We start from the raw sequence: 23,889 nt of genomic DNA on the forward strand, positions 1-23,889 counted from the left end.
GGGGAAGTATATAGCAAGCCTAATCAGACTATTTGATTCGAATATTTACATAATTGTAAAGTAGTCCCCGTTGTCACCAGCCAAACAATGACATAAGCCACCAAATTAGGATCGCTAGCGCGCGAATGGTCTGTCAAGACGTCAAGCTTTCAAGTCCATGCAGCAGTCCTAAACGTTAACCTTAGTGGTCAGAGTGTTTCCGTGATAACCAGATACTAGTATACAACAATACTAGTACAGGACAGTTTCGGCGCTACGGGCCGTAGGTAGTTTATGACACCTTGAACTTAAATCTTAGTTGAGGACGCTTTTTGTAAATTAGGTACATGGCCAGACAACAAATCTGGCGCGCTGGGGCTACCTGTTTGGACTTAGAGAAACTCTCTTTGACATGATATATCACGACATCTGTTCATATCCCGCATATGGATTTTTGTTCCGGCCTAGCCAAGATTCTTCTCGGTACTAGTACTTGTATGTATAATGCTGCATTTCAACGAAAATAAGATGTTATCCCCTCCCAGGCGTACTTGACAGGGTTAGCATCGGCAGGAGAACCTTGTTAGAAAAAGGGAATCATTTCAGGCGCACTGATCAGCAGGTGCCTGGAGACTAGAGTGACGGAAGTCGCCACTTCGTGTAGTTGGTGACGCTTGCACATGTGTGTCGTTTCTCTCAAGGTGTCGAAACGACAGGTTCATTCCAAGGCACAACGAAATACATTCACGAGGCAATAGGTGCCTAGTCTTCCATGCCGAACCTCTTGGCACGATCTAAACCACCGCGATTGCCTGGTACATTACGATTCCTACAGTGATTGGCATAATGACCCTTTTCTCCGCACTGGGCATGATGAGTATTTTCCTCTATAAATAAACGCGTAGAAACAAACCTTGAAACACAGCACTTCATCGAGATTTCTACGAGGTGGTCCGCCACCGTTCGGTCCTCCACTGTGCGACGTCACCTGTGGACCCATGGCTCCCCGATCGAAATCAGCATACCGACCATATCCTGGTGGCGGCGGGCCAAGGTCACGATTTGAAGGCGGTGATGGAGGTTCGTATGATTTAGGTGGCGGTAAGTCAGGTTTTGGACTGGGAACAACAAAGAAGTCAAGCAAGAAGAGTGATTATGGATTACACGCACTGGCCACGAGGGCAGTCTGGACCTAGGGGGCACAAACCGGTTAGGTAGAGTTGACAGGCGACACGGCGAACATGCTTGCGAGGGCATGTTGGTCCTATGTGCAATATGATACGATTAATAGATCCGACGTGACGAGTTGACAGAGGCACACACCTAGTTTGCAGAATCCGCGTTTGTAATCAGGACATTCAACACGGCGTTCCTTGGGATGAGCATAGAGGCATTCATCTCCTGCTGAGCAATAACCGTACTTTGCATACCACCAACACTCTGGCATCCGCCTGAGATTGTACTCGTGCAAGAACTCGCACGCATCACCCTTTTTACACAAACCACGTAGCCAATGTTTACAGACTGTAGCTAAACGTTCTCGTTCGCGAGGATGTGTGGGTAACTGCTTTGGGGGCTGAAAGTTCTGTGAAGAGGGTGTTGTATGACGTAAAGGACAGTGAAGTGGACCCAATGGACAACCAGTTGGGGTCAAGGACAGACGACATATTTGATCGTCTTGAAAGAAGCTGTGAGTGGAAGAGATGGTATTAAAAACGCAAGAAAGTTACCTTTATCGAGCTTGAGACCAAGTTCATTTTTTACATAGAGTTCTTCGGAAAAGTTGTTCTGGTGGAACTGAGGATGGACGATATCCTTGAGGGCTGATGGGCCAGCTAATGGGTTAGTGGCCATTATTGACAAGTTGAAAGCGGTGCAAAGAAGAAGCGACACGTCACGGGGTTTATCAGGGGCAATGCATTGCTTCGCATAATCTGTACGTCAACTGTACGTAGTTATTAAGGGTTGCATAGAACTCTAATGATCAGATCGTCACACCGAGATAAAATACCAGCTGCCGAGGTAATTCGTATCCTCACGTTTGCCTCGTCAGCCTATCTTCCCTTCCATCATAGAATATGATGCCGCCGTCATTCAGCCTCCCCCTCGCTGATCTTTCCACATTTTTTCTCGCCCTCTTCGCACTCGCATGGTTCCTACCACGCGCTTTACTTGCCACAGTTGCCGTGAAGAGGCCCCTACCGCCTGGTCCTCCCACAGGTTGGTTTGGCAATTTTAATTTGCCATCTAGCTATCAGTGGCTTCATTATGCTAAGTGGAAAGAATTATACGGTAGGGCACATGGAACATTAGGAGTAATTAACTTATCTACCCATAACGTTTACAGGCGACATCATCTATGTCTACGTTCTAGGCAACCCCATCATCGTCGTTAACTCGGCACAGGCAGCAGAGGAACTTTTTGAAAGGCGGAGCAGAAAATATTCCTCAAGGCAAGTCCGTTCTGCGACTTGATCTGTCTCTTGGGTAATCATGAAAGAACACAGGCCTGTCAGAACTATGGTGGTCGAACTGTAAGTACTGCTGTCAATCGATCACTGATACGTGGCTGAAAGTCGTAGAATGGGATGGGATTGGCTCTTTTCGTCAATGCCGTACGGGAAGAGGTGGAAACAACGTACGTGGTCTATTATAACAGGCATGTAAAAGTGAATTTTCGCCCCTCAGACAGATCTCTCTTCCATCGTCATTTTCACAGGCTGCTGACGTCGGATTATTACTCGGTCGTCACCAAGGAGACTTATACAACTCTCCGAAATTTGGCCCATACACCGGATGATTTTGCTCACCACTTGCGCCGAACAGCCGCGGCTATCGTTATGAAAATCTCGTACGGACATGAGGTTTCAGACAAAGGTGACATTTACGTCACATTGGCAGACGAAGCGATGCAGGGTCTTGGTATGGCAGGCATCTTTGGCACATTTTTGGTTGATTATCTTCCATTTTGTAAGTTGGTTGCACGAGCCACGATCAACAGTACTGACTAGTATCCATGCCTGCAGTAAAATACGTTCCTGCACGCGTGCCCGGCGCAAATTTCAAGCGTCAAGCGTCGATCTGGCGCAAAAAGACTAGGGCCATGATCGACCAACCATTTCAGGCAGTGAGGGAACGTATGGCGAACGGCACTGCTATTCCGTGTTTTGCGCAGAAGGAATTAGAGAAGTTGCAACAGGATGTAAATTCGGATCCCGACTATGAGACCGTAATTAAAAACGTAGCAGGTATCTCCTATGCAGGTTGGTCATTCTTTTCGTTGCACTTGGATATGTTGACTCTAACTCAATTTCAGCTGGGGCAGATACGGTTCGCTGCAAATATTCATGAGTTCTTTGGTCGTCACTTACTCGATTTTGCAGACAGTGTCTACCTTGCTTTCCTTCGTTCTGGCGATGCTGGTTCATCCCGAAGTGCAGACACGAGCGCAGCAAGAACTTGATGATATTCTTGCCATGGACCGCCTGCCAACGTTTGCTGACAGATCTAAACTGCCATTTATTGACTGCGTTGTTTGGGAATGTCTGCGATGGAATCCAGTACTCCCTATGGGGTTGGCTCGCCTTGTAACTTCAGATGATGAATACAACGGTTATTTTATTCCAAACGGTACCTCGGTCTTGCCCAACGTTTGGTAAGTCAAACATCGATGAAATGAAAAATAATGAAACTTATACATAATTTATAGGGCAATCCTTCATGACGCCGATGTTTACCCGGATCCGTTAATTTTCAGTCCTGAGCGTTTCTCAGACCAGAAGAAGAACGATGACCTTGGTATCAACAAGCTTCCTTGGCCAGCCTTCGGGTTCGGAAGACGGTTTGTTACCAAAATACTTTCATTTAGCCAAAAGTATTCACTTCGTTCAGGATGTGCCCTGGACGCTGGCTAGCTTACGAAACTGTTTGGTTTTCCATTGCGTGCATTTTATCTGTGTACTCGATCGAGAGATGCATTGATGAAAATGGCCTCGAGATTGTACCTGAAGTTGCATACACTTCCTCCTTGCTTAGGTGTGTCACGTCGTTGCTATCAGAAGATGAGCTATTAACAGTCACGGATAAGCCGACCCAAGCCCTTCAAATGTCGCTTTATACCGCGCTCGGAAAGAGCCGATGAATTAATCAAGGGTACCGCCTCCTGAACTATGTGCATCGGTGGGAGGTCTAGATTGTGAACTTCAGGCTCTCCTGTTTCTCGGCTTCGCGTGCTTAACGGATGGAATTCGAAATTTTATTATGACACGATATTGTGCAAGTAGACCTTGCATGAAACGAATATACTTGTAATTCTGGTTTACACGAATATCTATACTACCATATGCCCAGAACTGTGGATTCCAGACCTTCTTGCTTTAATCTTTCGACGGCCTGGTTCACACGATCGAACCAGGTAACATCACTTTCTTCTCCCCCTTCAGCAAACACTTCAAGAAAGTATACATCATGGAAGGTGGGTGAAGATAGGGATGGGCGTCGATCTATGCGGGAGATGGGTATATTGAGTGCCTTGATCGCCCGTGAAAAATCCCACGCCAAAGAGTCTCTGTCAGGCAAGAGACGGATTAGAGCACGCTTCTGGTAGATGGGTGGCGTTTGCCATGGGACCCGAGCGTCCGCGCCATAGGATACAATATAAAAGCGCGTCATATTGGCTGCAGAATCTTAGCTCGTTTCTGTGATACATCATAAAGATCACCTACATTCTCCATCTTGGATGCCAGTGTGCAACACTTCCAGGCCAGGAAACAGCGAAGTCACGACCGTTGAACAGATCGCTGCACTCTTGAAAGGATCAAAGCTCTCGGACGGTGGGTTGAGCAATGCACGAGCAGCGCTCGCAGTCGAGTCTGTCGGCACAAGCGACGCTCTTGGAAGATGTCCTTTCAAAAATGCCTTACATTGGCCTAAAGCCTGCAGTGATGCATTAAAATGTGCTACATGCAAGAAGGGAGACGCATGTGATCTCACTTGTTCGTGGCTGAAAACGTGTTCGATGTCCTCGATTTTGACATTTTTCCGAACTACCAGGGAGTGTTTAATCGATAGGTTTGTCTCCCCTCTCACAAAACTATCTCGACCGGCGAATTCGCATCGGAGTAGGTTGTAGGTTTCGATCACCGACCCATTGGTACTATTTTCTTGGGGTATGATACCAAAAGGCAGCTCAGGCGATAAAGACTCGAAGACGCCTAGAGGATCCAATAGATCATCACAGATATGAGCGACCAGTAAAAGACCGACTTACTACTGATGGTCTGCTTTGCGACATAATGGACAGAATCACCAAAAACGTCAAACGCCGCTTGATGGGAATATGTTCCGGGCGGACCTAAGAAATTCAGAGCAGGCAACTCCTGCACTTCTTCGGAGCTTGATGCCAGTGCAGAAAGAGTGTTCGACATCGATAGTCTATTGTTCGTCCAGGCTTGTCTGGCCAGGCAGGACGTCCAAAGGTCATTAAATGAATTACATACACAGTGAAACGCATGATCGTTGTCGTAATCGTATCACATCAAGATTCAAAAAAAAACAAAGTACATGAAGCTGTAGCTGCTAAAGTACTTCATGGACAGAGGCAAAACATGGTAAACTTTACAATACATTATTTATTGCGATAACTTAATAACGAGACAGACTGTTTCCAAAAAAAAAAGCGGGGAAAAGTTAAGGCTGGGGATTTATGTTATTTATCTTAAGGAAGTATGCCACGTCGGGATGATTTGCGCTCGCCTGCGAGACATTGGCAAGCAGTTGCTGATCGCTGACAGTGGAAACTGGTCTCCCGCCCGCAAGACTCAAATGCACGGCATCCAACATTCTCTGATACCGGTCTAAAAATATAACATTGAGTACCGGAAGCAAAAGTCATCCGAATAACGTACATGAGAGGGGAACTCGTTCGGCCATCTTGCTCAATGCCATCCTGAGCCAAGAGTTTGTTATTCAGGAAATCACCACGCGTCACGCACCACTGACCTTACAAAGTCGAGCTCTGCCCGTAGGGTGTCTATTTGTTGGACACAAGCAGCTTCCTTGGCAGCGCGGAGGAAACGGCCAAAACATTGACCGGCAAGATACCAGCAAAACTAGCAAAGTAGATGAGATATAAGCGACCCCAGGTTAGCTATCACATACCGAGCAGAAATAGTCCAAAAGCCCGATATCATAATTCGTGGACCACATCGCATATATGAGTTCCAGAATTGCACGGGCACTCTCGAGTATTTTGGCAGCGGAAGCGCAATTCCTCTCTAGATTGGCGTGAGGTTCATGAAGCAAAATCATTGCTCTGAAAATATGACAATGAGCTTAGACACGTAGTCAGAAAACTTCAACAACTCACACATGTGCGGTGAGGAAGGTCGTGTATAAGTGCGTGTCCACCTGTCCGTTTCTGAATGGGTCTTTCAGATTACTTGGAAACGATGACCGGAACGACATGAGCAACTGATCCAATTCCAGGAAGGCAGGGGATGACCGAATATCTGGCTGATCTCCATACACCTGGGTTGCAAAGTTCCTTGCCGGTAGGAATCTCGCGTCTCCCAAATTCGATTTGATCCTGTATCGGTGGTTGAAGTTTTTGATGAAAGAAAGAAGCATAGTGCTCTTGATATACAATGTGAAGGAATCGGTGATATCGGGGGGATGGAAAAGCACCGCTTCTCTGACGTGACACCACTGGCGCACGTTATAGTTCACAGGTATCTGAGTAGATTATCAGCTAGCAGGAAGAAAAGCTTAGTGTTGTACTAACCCCCAACTCAAATTGCTCCATTGTGACTGGGAAAACTTGGGCAATGTCGTCATCATCAAGAGAGAGCGCCCAACCAGTGCCAGATCCATGCTGGCGATCAACTGCGTACGCCAGCCAGAAGGTATTTCTTCGTATTTCGTCTTCAATTGGAGTGCGAGGCGGCGAGATTATCGACATTGTTGGGGAGCTCCCAAGTAACGAACGAAATGGAGGGCAAATGTTAAGTCCCAACGGAATCGCAACGCGCAAAGATTGGCCACTGCAAGTAAATAACTGCATCAAAGGCAGTTAGCGATATTTCATGAGGCATGTAAATCATAGCAACCTCAACCCATCTGCCACAAGCTGGTAAGTAAGAGAACGTTCGATAGAAGATAAACTGACTTCGAGTGACACCAATAATACCACGTCAGTAGAACATATGCTGAAAGACAGTTAGTCACTACGCAGCCGCTCACATAGACTCACTGACTTTGCACGCATTGAACCAAGTGTTGACCTTTGTTCAAGTACTTCTCGACCGTTTCCTTAGCGTGGCTTGCTTGTTGCTCTGCAAATGTATCAGGCAGGTCCGGCTGTGCAAATTGACCTTCGTCTGCCACAAAGGCGATTGTTAGCCAAATAGGCGTTGGAACAATTAAAAGATGAAGTTTTTACATGGAAAGTCTGCAGCATTTGTCCGGGGTCCTCCAGCTGCAGTGTAGATGGCACTGACGGCGCATATGGCATGTAGAACGGGTGCAACGGGGAAATCTGGATGATCTGGCGGGTATGATAACGAAGCTATGAAGTTAGCCCTGTGGAAAAGGCGGGATGCGTGCGGGTGAAACAAAAAGAACATATCGACCCTGGTACGAACAATAAGCCGAAGAAATTGATCGGAGAAACGACTCACAAATGACGAATGAGTTCTGGGTGGGGGAGGTTGACAGGCCAATGTGACCAGATGACGTCTGCCAAGAGAAATGGAGTCTAAATTTACAAGAAAGAGGGGTCGCCACACGTACCCATGCCAGATGAAAGCAAAGGAGCATCGATCCTGGCGCTTGCACCTTCAATGAGATGTGAATTGCCATTCCAAAAGTACGGGTTAACCGTCTGAGCATTCATGTCCAAATTAGATGGTGACAATAGGGATTCTAGGTCACTCGGGAAGTTCATTGTGGATGCCGAACCAGGACGTGAATTTGATGGCACAGATTGAATAGAAGCAGGTGAATTCTGGATAGACGAGAGAGTCGAACTGCTAGATGGATTAGCATCTGGGGATGTTGCCTGCTCCTTTTGGCTTAAAAGTGCCTCGAGCTCCTCTGAGGACGAGAATTTGGTGATGAGTTTCCACGAATTGAGCAAGCCATACACGTACTTATCCGAGTCTCCAGTCGCTCAAACCTGTTCTTGGGACTATCTGATGGAGTAGATGGAGTCTCCGTTGTTGCAACTGATCTGAGATTTGAACACAAGAGCAATCTACCAGCGATGACGCGTACCTTCGTCGAATGTACATTCCGGCCTTTCCGGCAAGTTTGCCCCGGGCTGTGCATGGTCACGAGCATGCTTGTGCGAGCGAACGCACGTCGAGCAGGGTCGTCTGGCATCACTGGTGGATGATTATCTGAGCAAAGGCAGCTCTCATCTAGACATGACTTTACCATTTCTTGTAGTGGTATAGGTCAGAATGCTGCCTCAAATGACATATTAAAACTCACCAATTTGCGTCGTCGGCACTGATGGCAGGCCTAAAAGATAATTTGAGTATTTGGGGAGGGAAAGAGAAAAAAGCCTTGCACCTGATTTCTCTTGAGTACAGTAGCGCCGCCTGTTCCCGAGCCGACTGAACCTGGTGCTTTAGGCATCGATAAAGATTGGAAACGTGGACTTGATAAAGAGTATGATAGCGAGTGATTACAGCATGCAAACTTGGACCAACTGATAAGTAAGGCCCACTAGTGGAAGCAGTGGAAGAAGTGCAGGTCCAAAGGTGTTGAAACGTCGAAGAACCACCTCAGACAACGTCAATTCTAAAACAATCCTAAAAGTAACTCGCTCAACCATATCCGGGACCATAATATTTACACTCGACATTCTTACTTGGACTCGCACTAAGTACGCTCCCGCCCCATGACTAAGAACCCATCAGATGCAACATATAGGTCGTAACAGAAGCAACAACATAAATGGGCGTGATATGATAAAACAAAGAAAATCCATCTATATGAGCATGGTAATAACAAGTCCACTCTCATACGATAACACAACCACGACCACTGCGCTTCTTTTCCTTCGGGGGAGGGTTCACTGTAAGTCTGGTTAAACACGTCTCGCGATGAGGATGAATAGAAATGCTCACAAACAGCACGGATAACCTCATCAAACACGGTCTTTAGGCCCTTTTGCGATAGCGCAGAGCATTCGAGATACTTGACAGCACCAATGTCCCTCGCCATCGAGACTCCTTGCGTGTACTGGATGGGCTGCATGCGTCTGGGTAATTTGGGATTAAGAACAGGTCTCGTGTAGCATGCTAGACTTACCGGTCACGAAGTTTCTCGATGGTAGCAGGATCTTCGCGCAAATCGAGTTTAGTGCCAACCAAGACCACCGAAGTAGATGGTGCATGATGTGAAATCTCGGGCCACCACTGGATTGCTGCGGTTAACAAAAAAGTTGGTGTATTTGACCGAAGAGTGACGCACCTTGGTTCTAACGTTCTCGTAGCTAGGTGGACTGACGAGCGAGAAACAGATCAAAAAGACATCTGTCTGAGGGTAGGAGAGTGGACGGAGACGATCGTAATCTTCTTGTCCAGCGGTATCCCATAGGCCGAGAGAGATGGTTTTCCCGTCAACCATCACATTTGCAGAGTAGTTGTCGAATACTGATACTGAGTGAGACGGCAGCACTGTCAGGTCACCCACCGATCATACCTGTTGGCACGTATTCTCCCTATGAAACAACTTCAATGTTGCTCCAACACAAGAGCGCATGAAACTCACTGGAAAGGCATTTGTGGTATAAGAGATGAGAAGACACGTCTGGATCACCCATGAATCTCTCGACGCCAAAGCCTCGATGTGAAGGAAAACTTGCCTTGCCAACAGCACCATCACCAACTACAACACCTGAATGTCGTGTTAGCTGATATTGATATTGACAGTAGACAAGCAAGACATACATTTGATATTGTGCATTCTGATTGAATCCTACTTGGTTGCCTGAAAGAGAAGCCCTCAAGGAGAGCAATGTGTCCGCAGAATAAGCGAGTGCTTGAATAGACCTGCCAATTTCGCAAGGAGATAAGCCCGGGTGGTTTGTGGCTGTCAGCAAATTGAAACGCTCAAGATACAGATTTAAACATACCTTTAACTTTGAAGGATGGCAGGAGGCAAGACGACCGACGACGGGTGTACGAGGGAATGCTTTGCACCTAGAATCGGTGCGACTAGGCTGTCCTTGCTTGATATCCTTGATGTGCCTCTCCGCAAACGTATAATAAATGGATCAACAATACCTTTAATTAGGAATATTTCGTTCATATCTCCGCTTTTTTCTCACATCCTCATGCACCAAATGTACTGTATTTCATTCGTTCATCACAACGGCGTAATAAATACACTAGGCGGGGCAGTTCACGACGTACTTTCCAAGTAAAATCTTGGCACTGGGATAGGATCAGATTAATCATGTTGTGAATTTGAGATCTCACTCCGGGCGAAATCCGGCCATGGGGAGGCCAAATGACCGTAGGAACAAATACATGTCAAGGAAAAACAGTATACAAGTAAGGTAGGTTGGGCGGGTGTACATGTACAAATCTGAAACAATTGCCAAAGCCAAGTGAAAAATTCTGGAGCTGATAAATAGCGGAAACCATTCAGATATAACGACATACAAAGGCAAAGCGGATCGAAAACTGGTAGAACAAACGAACAAAATCACTCAGGCTAACCAAACGTCACTCTGCGTTTCTTTGATGGTGGTGCCAAATCATCCGCAACATCAATTAACACTCCCTCGACTTCCGCTTCATCCTTCTCCTCCGCTGAAGTAGAAAGATCGAACGGTGCCATCAATCCAATGCCTAGGCCAACGAGACCGTCATTGGATTCTGACGTTTCATTGTCCGGTAGACGGAAATGTCTCATCACTGGGCTTTCCGCCTCTGGACTAGATAGAGGCGGCGATATGACCCTCTTTTCGGGCGGGTGTCGCAAGGTAGATCCAAGCGGCTTGAACGGGCTCCCAAAGGGATCATCGCTGGTTAAGCGGGCAGGGCTTGGTATCGCTGCACTGCTCACTGAAGATGAGAGCGAGTTATCAGAAAGCCAGCCGCCCTGCAAGTCAAAGGAGTTGTTCATGGCAGTTTTTTTCCGGTCATGACCAAGCTTGCGACGTAGACTGCCGCCGAGTGAGGAGTCATTCAAGCGTTTGCGGAAGTCAAGGCGAGTAAAGACTGGCACTGGCGAACGATTGTCAGAAAATAAGTGGCGTGGTGAAGGTCTAAAGATGATGGGAGAGCTTCCTTCGGTGAATATGCTACTAAGGTCGCCGAACGTTTTTCCGCGGAAAGTGGTACTGCAGGGAGTATTCATGACACTCGTCGTACCAGTGCTTGGGGAGCTTGAATCGATAACAGATGAACCTTTCGTTACAGGAGTCGCACGCGCGAGCATCGACAAACAAAACTCCCTAGCCCCAGAATGAAGGGGGTGGCTTGGACTCGGAAAGCGCCAGGGCTGGTCTGAAGGAAGACGCGGTGGAGAATGGCGGAACGATGGTGTCAATGTCGGGTCGTAAGGAGACATGGGGATAGCAAATCTTGATGTTTTTGGGGATGCACTCGAGTCATCAATTTGAATTGCCCGTAAATTATAGGAATCTGTTAGCGTGACTCCTTCGTCCAATGGCTTTGCATGTTTGAGGACGGGAGGTGACGAAAGTGCAGGAAACTCATTCTGTTCAATGACAGGCGCAGAGGGCACGGGGAAATCATCATCATCTGCATCGTCATCATCCTCTGGGTCTGGGGTAGGTGTTATACTATTCCTTGAGGACAAGTTTCTTGACTTCCTGGATTTGTTATCTGGTCCCCTTGAACCCCGATGATCATCAGTATAATTTTCCTTATCGTGATAGTTATTTCGTTCCCCTGAAATGAGAATTAGTTATCAGGAGATGCCAACTCGCGGGCATAAGCTTACTGCCAGATCCGCGGCCACCACGAGTACGATCATGTCCCTCACGACGATTCGACATGGCAATCTTGTGTTTCTCATATACGTGTCGCCTCCACATACTTTTTGCATTGACCCCTGCATACGTTCTCCTGCAGAATGTGCAACGCAGCCTGGGCTCTTCACCTTCGGGCCAGCCGTCAGGGCCCAAAGCCTTGAGATCCTTTTTCTTGGCTGGACACCATCCTCTGGGCGGTTCAAGCTGCGGAGGATAAGGGATTGCATCTGGATTGGTAGACGACCCGTTGACAAAATCGTTCTGATCTAAGAACCAATCCGGATTCGTAGCCATCAACGAGTAGGAGAGGCCTTCCGGGTACAGGTGAGCATTTGGAAAGGCAACGAACGGAGGATGAATAAAAAATATATTCGGGTCAGACAGGGAAGGATCCATCATAGGCATATGTTGAACTAAGGATGACGCTGAATGCATCCGCATAGAAGGTTGTAATTTAGGCGGCGGCGGGACAGGAACTGAGGAGCCGTTTGGTGTATATGGCTTTGGCTTAAATGATGCGGCGGCAGGCGTGAAAAAAGGGAGGTCCGAAGTAGACGTCAAACGTCGCTTCAGGGTGCGAGTTGCGTTCGTAGATGACGTGCTAGTAGATGAAAGCGAGGTGCTTAGAGTAGGTCGCGTGTCTGACATGGCAGGTGACTGCTAGGCTATGTGTACCGATTACTCTTATTAAGCGCTATATATTTCCTGCCCAACGCAACGAGTACTCACGCGTAAAAAAGACTTCTGATGGTGTCTCAAACCACTTAAGATAATTAGATTTTGACGTGTGTGACAGTGGGCGGGCTGGTAGGGGATATCACGGGAGGGGTCGCTGCGAAAACTGTCGACCGGGTGACGATGTACTCACTACGATTATTTCTCACATTTTAAGCGGAGCTGGCACGTCTCTCTTCTATCCTCAACGCGCCCATCACGTGACACTGAATTTCGCGTTACTACGGAAAGCGATTAACGTTTCGCAGCGCTCAGCCGGAGCAGGCGTGCAAACAGGATCAATTAATTAAGTACTGACGAGATGTGGAAACAAAACCTCAGTGCCCCTTTTCGATACTGACACAACTATCCTGAAGAGTTTCTGCCACAAAGGACACGATCTACTGAAGTATCGTAGCAGTACACGATTAACAAGGCTAGAGTCAAAGGAACCCTAGCCGATGATTGGAATTGCGCACTAAATCAAACCTACTAGCAGCCCACGCTCAAAGGCAAACTTCGACACTCACGACTGCAACTAGAAGTGAGTGTATGGACATTTGTCGACAAGAAAAAGATACGAGAAAAAGTAGTCATGTTTCCAAAGTATCATGTACTGACGTACAACCAGGGTGGGACGATGGCTCACAGCAAGGCCAAGGCTTGGGAACATCATGATTCTAAGTAATAACTTGAAGGAATAGCTAGCTGATCTAGAGTGCCAGGGTGATGTACCTGTTGGACACGACGGCATGAGCGTGTGCTGGAAGTATTGCAAGTATTGTTCGGCTTACCCAGCAATCATAAATATACCGCCCAAGGGAGTGATAGGTCCGAGGAACTTCAATCTGGATATGGCATGGCGATATTAGAACACAGACATTGACTATGTATAAGAGAGATGCCGCACTTCCACAGAACAAGCGCTACGATGGAGCCGGAGAAGACAAAGCCTCCTCCTGCAATTGCAGGGCCAGCAAACTTGTGCGTCGAAAATCGAGGATGCATCGAGACCATGAACAAGGCCAAGCCATTGAATATCTTGGCGCTCGAAGTCAGAAAAGAGTCATAGTACATGAGGAGGAGTTGCAAACCGCATAATGAGCCGCAGTTTGCCAGGCGGTCAAACTATCAGGCGTGATACCTGGCCTGCGCTTCAATCCATGGGAACCAAATGCGCCAGCAATCATTCCTGTAGTAGCTGATCACCAACCGCCGCACGACAAACGTTATTTAGACCATGTCAACAAGCTGTCCCCAAATTGCTAACCAAGGATAGCCCCCGCCTTCCAAAGGAGCGAGGGCGTTACAAAAGTCGAATTTCGCGGGAGGAGTGGTGTAGACGAGTTGGGAAACGCCATTTCAAAGAGTACTCTAGCAGTAGTACCACTGTAGGGTGTTAGCTTCTACGAACTTTAGTTGGTGATGTAATCAATGTACATATATTGGTGCCGAACGTTTAATGTAAAAAAGTCAGGATTTGACTGTATAAGTGCTTGCAGCCAGTCAACTAGTCATGGGCAAAGCACAAAAAAAGACAGGAAAGGGTCGGCTTGACAAGTATTACAAGCTTGCAAAGTACGCATCTCCTAGATCATCAGATATCACATTATCCAACACATCACATCTAGAGAACAAGGTTATCGTGCGCGATCAGCCTTCAAGCTAATTCAATTGAACAAAAAATACACATTCCTCGAATCAGCCCGATGCTGCATTGATCTATGCGCAGCACCTGGAGGTTGGCTACAGGTGGCTAGCAAGTACATGCCGACAAATAGTGTTATCGTCGGTGAGTGTTTTACAGACACTTAAAAATGACTCTCTTGATTGGTTCATTTCACTCTGTAGGCGTGGATCTTGTACCAATAAAACCTATACCTCGTGTGGTCACGTTCGCTGCAGACATTACCACTACGCAGTGTCGTAACCTCATTCGTAGCGAGATCAAGGATTGGAAGGCGGATGTTGTTCTTCATGACGGTGCACCGAACGTCGGTACTGCATGGGTACAGGACGCATACAGCCAATCAGAACTTGTACTGATGAGTTTGAAACTCGCTGTGGAATTTCTCGTCAAAGGCGGGACATTTGTCACTAAAGTTTTCCGAAGTGTCGACTACAATAATCTGATTTGGGTCTTCAACCAGCTTTTTGGAAAGGTAGAAGCTACAAAGCCTCCATCATCTAGGTGCGTCTTGTTACTTTGATAGTAGTATTTGATATTTACATGAAGACAGAAATGTGTCTGCTGAGATTTTCGTGGTCTGCCGGGACTTCCTTGCTCCCAAACACATCGACCCCAAGTTTCTGGACCCCAGACATGTTTTCAAGGACCTGTCAACTACTATTGCGTCCGGTACAGACAAGGGTACCTCTGCAAATAACGCACAGGCAAATGTGTTTCAACCTGAAAAGAAGCGTCGGAAACGTGATGGTTACGATGATGGGGACTACCTTTTGTTCAAAAAGGCTTCTGCAGCTGACTTTATTCGGAGTGCTGATCCAATAGCGGTGCTCGGACTGGTCAACAAAATAACCTTTGAGTTGCCAGAGGAAAAAGAGTATGACCGTTAGTTCTCTATCGTGCCATTTTGACGTGTTCTTCAGGTGGTTGCAGCTTGATATCACTACTCCCGAAGTTCAGGCAAGCTGTGAGGATTTGAAAGTGCTCGGCAAGGGCGACTTTAAGAATCTACTCAGGTGGCGGACTGCGCTTCGTCAAGAAGTCAGTGGTACCGTTTTATTTCACTTGTTTACGGTCACTCACGTTTACCCATAGATCGGGTTAGATGTCAAGGCGAAGGATACGCAGGATGTTACAGAGACCGTCGAGATCACCGAGGAAGTTGACGAAGAGCAGCAAATTCGAAACGAGGTCTGTCCTCTGGACCTATAATTTTTCATCTTTCTGACTCGTGTATTAGCTCGAAAGATTGAACGTTGAGGCAGCTGCTCGTACTAAACGTGAACGTCGTCGTGCAAATGAGATAAAGACCAAGACAATCCAGCGAATGCAGCTGCAAATGACCGCCCCGTTAGATATCGGTCTCGAGCAAATCGATGCTTCACTAGGAGTAGGCCAAGAAGATATGTTCGATTTGACGGGCACTGAAAGGCAGCTGAGACACAAAGGCGGGATTGGGATCATACGGGTGGATGATGACACGCCGGAGGATGAGGACGAAGATGAGGTGGTGGCAGGGGACGATGAAGAGGATGAGGTCCTCGATTCTGAGGAAGAAAGGGATCGAAAGGCGTCACGGCTCGAGGCAGAAATGGATGGCCTATACGATGCTTACCAAGAGAAACTGAAGGAACGCGACTCAAAATTCAAGGCTAGAGAAGCGAAACAGGGGAACAAAATGCTGGAGGAATGGGGCGGAATTCAGAATGGCGAAAGTAGTGAAAGCGACGAGGAAGGCGGATGGGATCAAATGCAGGCCGCGAAGGGGGACAATGACGATTCCTCGGATGAAAGTGACGATGAAGAACACGAGACGCCAGGCCGAAAGAGGAGAAGACCTCAAGCAACAGAAGTGAAGTCAAATAAGAAGATCAAGCTCGTGACGAAGCTAGAGGAGCCAACGGCAGCGGGTCGTGCTTCCCAGGTATGGTTCAGCCAAGACCTTTTTGGAGGTGTAGAGGGTCTTGATGACATAGAGGGTGAAGAAGGGGAGGAGGAGGAGGAGGAGGAGGAGGAGGAGGAGGAGGAGGAGGAGGAGGAGGAGGAGGAGGAGGAGGAGGAGGAGGAGGAGGAGGAGGAGGATGTAGACATGGCATCGGCGCAGCATGATGGTAGTGAGGAAGAATGGCAGGATGATGTGAGTCCGAAGTTACTCGTTTTAAGTTCTATGCTCATGAGATCACCTAGCCTGCTGCTTCGTCTGATGGTGACTTTGAAGTTGTGCCCCAGCAGCACGACGACGACGTTGAAATGTGGGACGCTGAGGACGAAAATCAAGATGAAGCTAAGAAGGAACATATCAAAAGTTCGTGCGATGAGCACACCTGGTGTTTTTAATAACCACTGACCCATGTTCTAGAGTATGGCCTAACTACAGCGGAATCTGTGTCCATTGCTCAGCGATTAGTAAATCGCCAAACTACCAAAACACATCTTCTTAATGACGGATTCAACCGTTATTCTCTCAACGCAAAAGACGGTTTACCGTCGTGGTTCTTGGATGATGAGGGAAAACACTACAAGCCAAATATCCCCGTGACTAAAGAGGCTATTGCTGCTCTGCGAATGCGTCAACGCGCACTAGATGCACGTCCAATCAAGAAGGTCGCGGAGGCCAAGGGGAGAAAGAAACTACGGGCAACACAACGGCTGGAGAAGGCGATGAAGAAGGCAGAAGGTGTGAATGAAACATCAGACATGAGCGAACGCGAGAAGGCAAAGCAGATAGAGAAGCTTATGCGCAAAGGAACTGCAAAAGCAAACCAGAAGAAGGAAACTAAAGTGGTGGTTGCGAAGGGTACTCACAAGGGAGTCCAAGGTAGACCAAAAGGCGTCAAGGGGCGTTATGTTATGGTCGATGCAAGGATGAGAAAAGAGGTAAATTTTTCGTTTGTTGATCTTGCAGAAGCTGACTGTTGAACAGACACGTGCCAAAAAACGGAGAGAAAAGGCAAACAAAAAGCGAAGATGAGCATAACCAACTTACCACCATACTTCAACCAGTTTCGTGCAATGCCAATACCATTCATCACATCCATGACTTCGAGAGCATCGATGATTAGTTTAGTGTATACAATGATGGTAAGCTAAGGGACTGAGAGATCTGCCTTAAGACCCTGAGCAGGGATTGAAACGGTGCTGATAAGGTCGCACGATGCGAGGAACCGAGTCCAAGCTTCACCACCTGCCGAGTTATCAAGCGCAACCTAGCTTATAAATGAGTCCACCATAAACCCGAATCTCGTGGTCAACACACCTGACAAGTTGTAAACTTCTGGTTGCTCTCCAAGTCCAACACACTTTCTGTTATGACTTGCGCAGAAATAGACTGCTCCGCGCTCCCGCCAGTGCCTGTTGATAGCTGGGGTGTCTCAGTAACTTTGCGCACACTTAAGCTAGTCTGAAGGAAGTAGATCCGACCGCGAAAGTTGAGTGTAACAGGCGGTTGTGGTTGAGGTGCTTCTCGATCTTGAGACGTTAGACTGCCAATTATGGGGCGAGTGAGATCAAGTACGAAAAGTATGCTTGAGAGAAGCGCACAAATGTCGAAGTTGCTTCGTATAATCAACAAGCAGCGGAGGCTGGTCACCTGCACCAACATATGCGTGTTCAAAGACAGTGAATTGAACATCCATTGGACTACCCCAAAATTAGTCCATATCGCATTGGATTGGAAATTTAACGAACCGATCAGGCATCATAATATCCAGCGTGGATTCAACGCCTTCGAGGCACGTTGCTTCAGAAACGTTGACAACCACCTCTTGAGGGTTTTGCTCTGCATACTTCAAAGGTCCTCCTGGAGTGGCCGGGCCCTGGAATGAATCCAGAGAATATGAAAGGTCATGATCGGCATCGAGTTCCATAGTCAAGTCACCCGCCAATTCGCGATCTGAGTTACTGTGCTCAAGTGCTGCTGCTTTGGTCTCGCCCATGTTTGACGTCGAAAACTCCAATTCTAGCTTGATTAATTGTTGATGGAGACTATTCTCAAGTCGGGACTCTGGAAGCGTGCGATACAAGACGCGGTGAATGACTTTTTGGTTCGAAGGTGGCGAATTCAATAATGTAGCAGGAAGGCTGGAAGCCCAGATTAACATATGGTTGAGATGACTGTACTATCAATGGACAAACCTGGGAACAAACGTGAGCGCAGTATTTGAAGTGTGCAACCATTTGAGAATTTTTGATAATGTCCAATTTCCCTTGAAAGGGGGAATGAGGACACTATGTCCGGTCGGTGATGCAGATCCAAGAACGATGTGTCCAAAGCTTCGGTGACGTCAGAAACAACGCCCTTGATCTAGTGAGCACTTACGAGGCGGAGACGACTCTCTCGTGACCGTGGGCCTTTGGGGCACTGAGGAGCAATGCCTCAAGGTCTGTAGATTCCCTTCGAGAAGATGTCAGTAGAAATCCCGAGCTGGCTTAGGGAATAAGCTAACTCAGTTTTGGTTACCATTTTTCCTTGCCCGCCTGCCAAACCACCTGTTTTCGTCGTATCTTCGACGGCAGTACCACCGAGCCAATCTGCAACTCTGCGGACCCGGAAAGATGCACCTTTCATCATCGTCCAAGGTAAAGACCGAGGGGAGAGGAAAGGGTAGATAGAGTACGTGTGTGGCATGAAGGAAGGCGCTACAGAATGCTCGAGCGTTGCCTTTGCTGGTACGTAGCAAAGGAGGGGTGAAGAATGACCACCTTGAGTCTAAGCCATCCATCAGTCTAGCAGGATGGCCGATATTCATATAATGATGCAGCTAACCTCCGTTGAAGCACGGATAGCGAGTCGTTTTGCAGTGTCCATTTTGTCGGTGTCTTTAGCACAAATCCTGATCTAAATGCACTTTCAATACTTGCTTAGATGACAGGTAGTAGAACCTGCCTTGCCCTTGTGGCCAAGGTTCTCCACGTAAGCGCCAGCAAGACGCGATATGCGTTGGACCAGGTCCTGACGAATAGGTTGTTTTGAAGGCAGTTCAATGATTTCATCAATAATACCCTCGAGGTAGGTTAGTTTCCTATCACTGACGTGAATTTCGCCAACCTTACCTTTTTCAGTTCACTCAAGTGTTCTGTGAGTTGCTTCATTGTGCCTCTGAATCCCTCCACTCGCAAGGCAAGTGGATTAGAAGCCAGCGAAATGTGGACGTTATATTGCATAGAAAGCTGCAATAAGTCGGCCCCATCTAGAAATGTAGCCATTACAAGAGGAATGTCGTGAATTGATTAGACTTTACCTTTACCAAGTATGAGAAAAAGTTGACTTGGGTTGACAGAGAATGCTACAGAAGTCAGTTAAACATGTAAGCAATATGCAGAACAAAACTGACTCTTTATAACAACCTCTGTCTTGTCCCTCTGCCTTCTCTCGATTTCCTTCAGAGAGGGCCAGTTCCACTGCTTCTCCATAATGGATTCCGCATATTCTACTTTCCGTCTGGAGCTACGCGTCCATATAGGGCCAAGGTTATATAACTCTGTAAAATTCCTTAGCTGGTCCTTGCTGAAGGACCGACAGAGCGTGTCCAAGAGATTATTATACTCTTCTGCATATTTAGACGACTCCGGTGATGAGTGTCTCTTAGGTCTGCAGCGCTCTATATCATCCAAGGTTGGTTCCAAGCCAGCAGCGTGTATTGAGGCGAGGTATAGGTCGACACGAGTCGGTTCTAGTGGATTTCGAGACTGTGAGGGTGTATCATTATCCACCAGCCGCCCTGCCTTCGTTTCTCCGGGGGCTTTGGGCAGCTTTCGCGTTGTTGCCTTCGCTAGCGCATTACTAGGTCCAGCAGATAGTGTTTCTGTCTGCTGAAGGTCACTTATTGGAACAGCCGAGGTCGCGAACGCTGCTTGTGACGAGTAGAGTCTGTGACGCTGCCAACGAAGACACGATGAGCACAGAGAGCGTGACGTCCGTAGTAGCGGAGACGACATTCAAAAAGAAAGCCCAGTGTTAGTCCACCCTACGGAACTGTCGGCGGGCAGAAAACTATGCTCTCGGTTACACTAGACTATTCGTCCACTATTTCGTAAGTCACACTCATGTCACGAATAGTAACGGAAAGTGACACTGGCTGAATGCTTAGCACAATAGCAGACGCGATTCGTGAGCTTCAACAGCAATTGATGAGGATGCTACTAGTAAATATGTGAGCCACAGTATGTACGAAAAATTATATAGAGCTAAATGTAAATTATTAATACTGTAGTAAATATTGCTGAGAGAGTGTATGCAGATGTGCAGTGGGTATTGAGTGACATACCTGGAATGTGAAGTCCGTGATTCGCCGGATGTGAAGGTTGAGCCAAGAAATATGGACAATGTGGTGCGGGAACTTCTACTGAAACCGGCGAAATGTGGTGGTAGTGCGTGCCCAGGCTGGAAGGAACAGGACCTTGCCATGTGCGACATCCACGGCTCGTGCAACCTGAATCCTGGACTCGTAGTTGGGTCGGTAGACACCACCAGCTTGCCTCGGCGATGCCCCATGAGCCCAGCTCCTGCAATGAAACGCGCTGTTGAATTTAATGTTTGGCAGCCGTGACACCGATTCATTTTGTTGCCGTCACGCTAAACGTTAATTAACGGATTTGTTGTATCTCTTGGGATATGCCAGTATAGTAAGTATGTAGGAAGAACATACTCGGTGAAGTAGCTAAACGATTACTTTACATAAAATTGAGTGCTGTAGACAAAAAGTGGACCGTCACGAATGGCATCCAAGGACACCGCCAAGTAATGACTTCAAGTATGTATTTCAATTAGAGTCTTTCAGTAGAACCTGGTTCAGCGACGTGGTGGTCTGTGAATGCTTTCTCATTGTCTTCACCTACCTCACCTTCCCAACCATTGTCAGCGAGATATTTCATGAATTTGGCGTCTTCGTCGGCGAGGTCAACCCCAGTCATGTCTGGGACGCAGAAATACGTGATCAGGACACCGGTTACACCACAAATAGCGGCAATAATGAACGTCCACCTTCGAAGGCAGTTCAGTGAGGGGATTCACATCAAGGAAAACTTTTAACGTACTGTTTACCCAGATTATTCTGTATGGGAGTGAAAGCCTGAGTGCCAATGGCTGCTCCAGTCTTCCCAATAGCAGCAGATAAACCGTAGCAGGTGCCACTGTTGACTAGTTTGTACCTTGCACGGGATCACCTAATTGTTATGAATGACATACCGAATTGGAGTCGCATATGACTCCGAGCTCGTCAGACCAAGCATGTCACCGGGTCCCTAAGAGATGTAAGACGAAATGTCGCTGGGCTCATGAAAATTGCAAATATACCATGTTTCCGACTGATTGCATAAGCCCATAGCTACGAGAAGTTGTCAGGAATGGAAAAACAGGATTTAATGAGATAGCTCACAAAATGACGAATAATGGTATAATTTTCGTGATCTTGTTGTAAGCCAGTCCAATGATGAGGCCAAATAAGAGGTATCCAGAGAAGCCGAGCATCATCTAAATACAAATCAGTGTGCGCTCATGATCAAAGAGGCGCCACCCACCGTATTTCTTCGACCCAATCTATTGCAGAGATAGGCACCCACGAAAACACCAGGGAGCGCGATTATTCCGAGAAGAAGTTGCCATTCTGCCGTCGCCTTTATGCTGCCATTGTGGATAACGCTGGAAATAATGGTACCCGAGAAGACACCGTTAGGGAACGTGACCTAAGGAAGAAAGATATGAGATTTGTGAAAAGTACAACCACAATACTTGGCTCACAAAATCGTAAAGGAACCTGGTTGTAAGATGAGATGCAAACCAGTGCATTTGATCCGAGAACGACTCACCAAGCCCCACAAGTTCCGATCAGCTCACGCCAATAACGCTTGAATACGAGTCCATATGGGACGCGATCTAAGATCACATTAAACTTAAGGGGTATCAAAGCGATTTATACATACGCTTGATAGCACCCTTACGGTACAGCTTAGAGCTCAGCATACGAAGACGGAAGAAGAATACGGTCAAAGGGAGCAATATGCCAATACCAAAGCACACACGCCAGACCGTCTCTAGATGATTATCTCCAGCAGCCGATAAGACAATCAGAAATACAGATACAGCGAGGGGGCCACCAAACTGATTCGAATTGTTTAAATCTCCGTCAGAATAGCATGAGCATACGCACGGATAGAACAAAGTTCGTAACCATGATGAATACTGCTCGCTTCTTAAGGTTACATATACTTGTGATAATTGACACAAACTTACCTGGACCGCGATTTGTCTGTGCCGTCTCATTCGCAGCTTCGCTGGCACTCGTGGAAGAAGCAGGATATTCACCTCCAACGCCCTAACAAAATTGATCATGGAGAATGCATCATGAAAAATTTGCATACGACACCCGTGATGCCTCGAGCGATAGTTAAGAACCAAAACAATCCCTGGGCGCTTCCGTGCGCACCGTGGGCCGCAGTACCAAGGATAGCACCAATGACAATGAGCAGGGTTGTCGAGACAAGGGCGACTTTGCGTCCCACCCTGTCACAGATCAAACCCACAAATATCTGGCCAAGTACAGCACCTTTATAATGTCGAAATAAGATACGTGCAGGCGTCGCATTCCTACTAGTACCACCACTCACCAACTAACAAGGAATTTGAGACACGAGTGGACACAGTCGATGTGTAGTCATTTGGGTATAATTCCTTGAAGATAACCTAGTAAATCAAATCAGAAACTTTCCCATTACCAGTGCCTGATGGTGACGAACGTTGCTCATCGTCATCAGATTATTTTGGTCTGTGATAGATAAGGTGACCAACTGTTACTTATCGGCAGTTTAAAGCCAAAACCTACAGCCGTCACTGATCAAACCAAACCCAGCAGCAAGGATGGTAAAATATGCACTGAGCGACTCTCTTCTGTTGAGGTCATGTGCTGCAACCTTTATTTCCGCTTCGTGGGCCTTTGCAGTGACCTTACGAAGGTCACCGGTCTTCGCATCAATGGAATTGATATCTTTCTCGACAGACATACTGTAAGCGCCTAGAAGAAATCGAGCTGGTTGAAGAGAGAATGAAGGGCTCACGGCTCACTTCATAGATCCATCATTTTATGAGTGGATACACGTGGTACAATAGTGAAGGTGGAGGATTACTGTATGTTACATATTTAGTGCTGCAAGTGTTCAGCGTGGACCACCTACATCCTAATACAGTATGCTCAGAGGCCTGAGGCCTAAACGTTCAAACATCTAATCATCATTGATGAGAACAGGTAGAACGTGTCTCGGATGTCCCACACATAGATGAGCATTCATCCAGAGCACGATTGTGCCCCAAGGTGCTGTCAAAACGACTGCGCTGCCTTTCTCAGTGCAGGCAGCCACCAACCGAAACCAATGTCACTGAGGCTCGGAGGCATCATTAATGTTCATTACTACGAAAGGATAGTGAGAAAAGGGATAACCTCTTATCGAAATTATGTAATTCACCCAAAAGGATACTCCGCTTGAACTTTATTTTTGTGAAGGC

General features: G+C 47.1%; 10 protein-coding genes across 10 annotated transcripts; 2 read left to right on the forward strand and 8 right to left on the reverse strand.

The window, feature by feature from the left end:
• Positions 1-669: 669 nt before the first annotated feature.
• Positions 670-1,853, reverse strand: F5147DRAFT_664006 (uncharacterized protein). The gene is made up of 5 exons (XM_041434956.1): positions 1,710-1,853; positions 1,303-1,656; positions 1,150-1,243; positions 893-1,097; positions 670-843 (listed from the first exon to the last, which is right to left on the reverse strand). The coding sequence occupies exons 1-5, from the start codon at positions 1,831-1,833 to the stop codon at positions 742-744; spliced, it is 879 nt and encodes a 292-aa protein (XP_041300387.1). The 5' UTR covers positions 1,834-1,853; the 3' UTR covers positions 670-741.
• Positions 1,854-2,060: 207 nt separating this feature from the next.
• On the forward strand, positions 2,061-4,145 carry F5147DRAFT_741861 (cytochrome P450; the record flags this gene model as incomplete). The annotated part of the gene is made up of 10 exons (XM_041439510.1): positions 2,061-2,271; positions 2,327-2,432; positions 2,487-2,513; positions 2,562-2,617; positions 2,668-2,949; positions 3,006-3,242; positions 3,367-3,634; positions 3,689-3,820; positions 3,871-4,014; positions 4,067-4,145. The coding sequence occupies 10 exons, from the start codon at positions 2,061-2,063 to the stop codon at positions 4,143-4,145; spliced, it is 1,542 nt and encodes a 513-aa protein (XP_041300388.1).
• A 169-nt stretch (positions 4,146-4,314) lies between these two features.
• On the reverse strand, positions 4,315-5,485 carry F5147DRAFT_624834 (Prephenate dehydratase-domain-containing protein; the record flags this gene model as incomplete). The annotated part of the gene is made up of 4 exons (XM_041432662.1): positions 5,249-5,485; positions 4,972-5,192; positions 4,704-4,914; positions 4,315-4,655 (listed from the first exon to the last, which is right to left on the reverse strand). The coding sequence occupies exons 1-4, from the start codon at positions 5,403-5,405 to the stop codon at positions 4,315-4,317; spliced, it is 930 nt and encodes a 309-aa protein (XP_041300389.1). The 5' UTR covers positions 5,406-5,485.
• Position 5,486: 1 nt separating this feature from the next.
• F5147DRAFT_664027 (uncharacterized protein) lies at positions 5,487-8,773 on the reverse strand. The gene is made up of 17 exons (XM_041434957.1): positions 8,551-8,773; positions 8,470-8,499; positions 8,413-8,417; positions 8,251-8,360; positions 8,127-8,201; positions 7,768-8,070; positions 7,656-7,713; positions 7,418-7,608; positions 7,233-7,355; positions 7,145-7,184; positions 7,086-7,095; positions 6,761-7,033; positions 6,347-6,711; positions 6,139-6,292; positions 5,980-6,089; positions 5,886-5,926; positions 5,487-5,834 (listed from the first exon to the last, which is right to left on the reverse strand). Exons 1-17 carry the CDS (start codon positions 8,614-8,616, stop codon positions 5,668-5,670), a joined length of 2,121 nt encoding a protein of 706 aa, XP_041300390.1. The 5' UTR covers positions 8,617-8,773; the 3' UTR covers positions 5,487-5,667.
• Positions 8,774-10,305, reverse strand: F5147DRAFT_664029 (small GTPase Rac1). Its single transcript, XM_041434958.1, has 9 exons — positions 10,121-10,305; positions 9,936-10,037; positions 9,851-9,882; positions 9,757-9,795; positions 9,688-9,706; positions 9,457-9,638; positions 9,295-9,401; positions 9,111-9,244; positions 8,774-9,058 (listed from the first exon to the last, which is right to left on the reverse strand). The coding sequence occupies exons 2-9, from the start codon at positions 9,949-9,951 to the stop codon at positions 9,003-9,005; spliced, it is 585 nt and encodes a 194-aa protein (XP_041300391.1). The 5' UTR covers positions 9,952-10,037; positions 10,121-10,305; the 3' UTR covers positions 8,774-9,002.
• A 116-nt stretch (positions 10,306-10,421) lies between these two features.
• Positions 10,422-12,856, reverse strand: F5147DRAFT_832163 (uncharacterized protein). Its single transcript, XM_041443798.1, has 3 exons — positions 12,722-12,856; positions 11,962-12,657; positions 10,422-11,909 (listed from the first exon to the last, which is right to left on the reverse strand). The coding sequence occupies exons 2-3, from the start codon at positions 12,638-12,640 to the stop codon at positions 10,705-10,707; spliced, it is 1,884 nt and encodes a 627-aa protein (XP_041300392.1). The 5' UTR covers positions 12,641-12,657; positions 12,722-12,856; the 3' UTR covers positions 10,422-10,704.
• A 154-nt stretch (positions 12,857-13,010) lies between these two features.
• Positions 13,011-14,134, reverse strand: F5147DRAFT_664034 (uncharacterized protein). Its single transcript, XM_041434959.1, has 5 exons — positions 13,977-14,134; positions 13,801-13,907; positions 13,617-13,747; positions 13,501-13,554; positions 13,011-13,441 (listed from the first exon to the last, which is right to left on the reverse strand). Exons 1-5 carry the CDS (start codon positions 14,065-14,067, stop codon positions 13,420-13,422), a joined length of 405 nt encoding a protein of 134 aa, XP_041300393.1. The 5' UTR covers positions 14,068-14,134; the 3' UTR covers positions 13,011-13,419.
• F5147DRAFT_664036 (Spb1 C-terminal domain-containing protein) lies at positions 14,067-17,430 on the forward strand. The gene is made up of 12 exons (XM_041434960.1): positions 14,067-14,095; positions 14,147-14,284; positions 14,338-14,498; positions 14,558-14,897; positions 14,947-15,270; positions 15,317-15,434; positions 15,489-15,584; positions 15,634-16,385; positions 16,464-16,530; positions 16,581-16,698; positions 16,753-17,270; positions 17,317-17,430. The coding sequence occupies exons 2-12, from the start codon at positions 14,223-14,225 to the stop codon at positions 17,362-17,364; spliced, it is 2,604 nt and encodes an 867-aa protein (XP_041300394.1). The 5' UTR covers positions 14,067-14,095; positions 14,147-14,222; the 3' UTR covers positions 17,365-17,430.
• Positions 17,418-20,403, reverse strand: F5147DRAFT_664038 (uncharacterized protein). Its single transcript, XM_041434961.1, has 12 exons — positions 19,727-20,403; positions 19,634-19,678; positions 19,446-19,582; positions 19,279-19,395; positions 19,159-19,230; positions 18,839-19,101; positions 18,712-18,786; positions 18,528-18,665; positions 18,081-18,473; positions 17,934-18,032; positions 17,650-17,875; positions 17,418-17,599 (listed from the first exon to the last, which is right to left on the reverse strand). Exons 1-12 carry the CDS (start codon positions 20,328-20,330, stop codon positions 17,480-17,482), a joined length of 2,289 nt encoding a protein of 762 aa, XP_041300395.1. The 5' UTR covers positions 20,331-20,403; the 3' UTR covers positions 17,418-17,479.
• Positions 20,404-20,958: 555 nt separating this feature from the next.
• F5147DRAFT_664051 (major facilitator superfamily domain-containing protein) lies at positions 20,959-23,829 on the reverse strand. Its single transcript, XM_041434962.1, has 16 exons — positions 23,562-23,829; positions 23,213-23,512; positions 23,127-23,155; positions 22,998-23,073; positions 22,752-22,936; positions 22,624-22,705; positions 22,541-22,572; positions 22,314-22,491; positions 22,200-22,266; positions 22,132-22,147; positions 21,912-22,076; positions 21,770-21,864; positions 21,688-21,718; positions 21,580-21,635; positions 21,429-21,524; positions 20,959-21,375 (listed from the first exon to the last, which is right to left on the reverse strand). The coding sequence occupies exons 2-16, from the start codon at positions 23,388-23,390 to the stop codon at positions 21,159-21,161; spliced, it is 1,503 nt and encodes a 500-aa protein (XP_041300396.1). The 5' UTR covers positions 23,391-23,512; positions 23,562-23,829; the 3' UTR covers positions 20,959-21,158.
• Positions 23,830-23,889: the final 60 nt, after the last annotated feature.

Source organism: Suillus discolor (genome assembly GCF_016758755.1).
Source record: "Suillus discolor strain FC423 chromosome Unknown F5147scaffold_1, whole genome shotgun sequence".
Taxonomy (NCBI): Eukaryota; Fungi; Basidiomycota; class Agaricomycetes; order Boletales; family Suillaceae; genus Suillus; species Suillus discolor.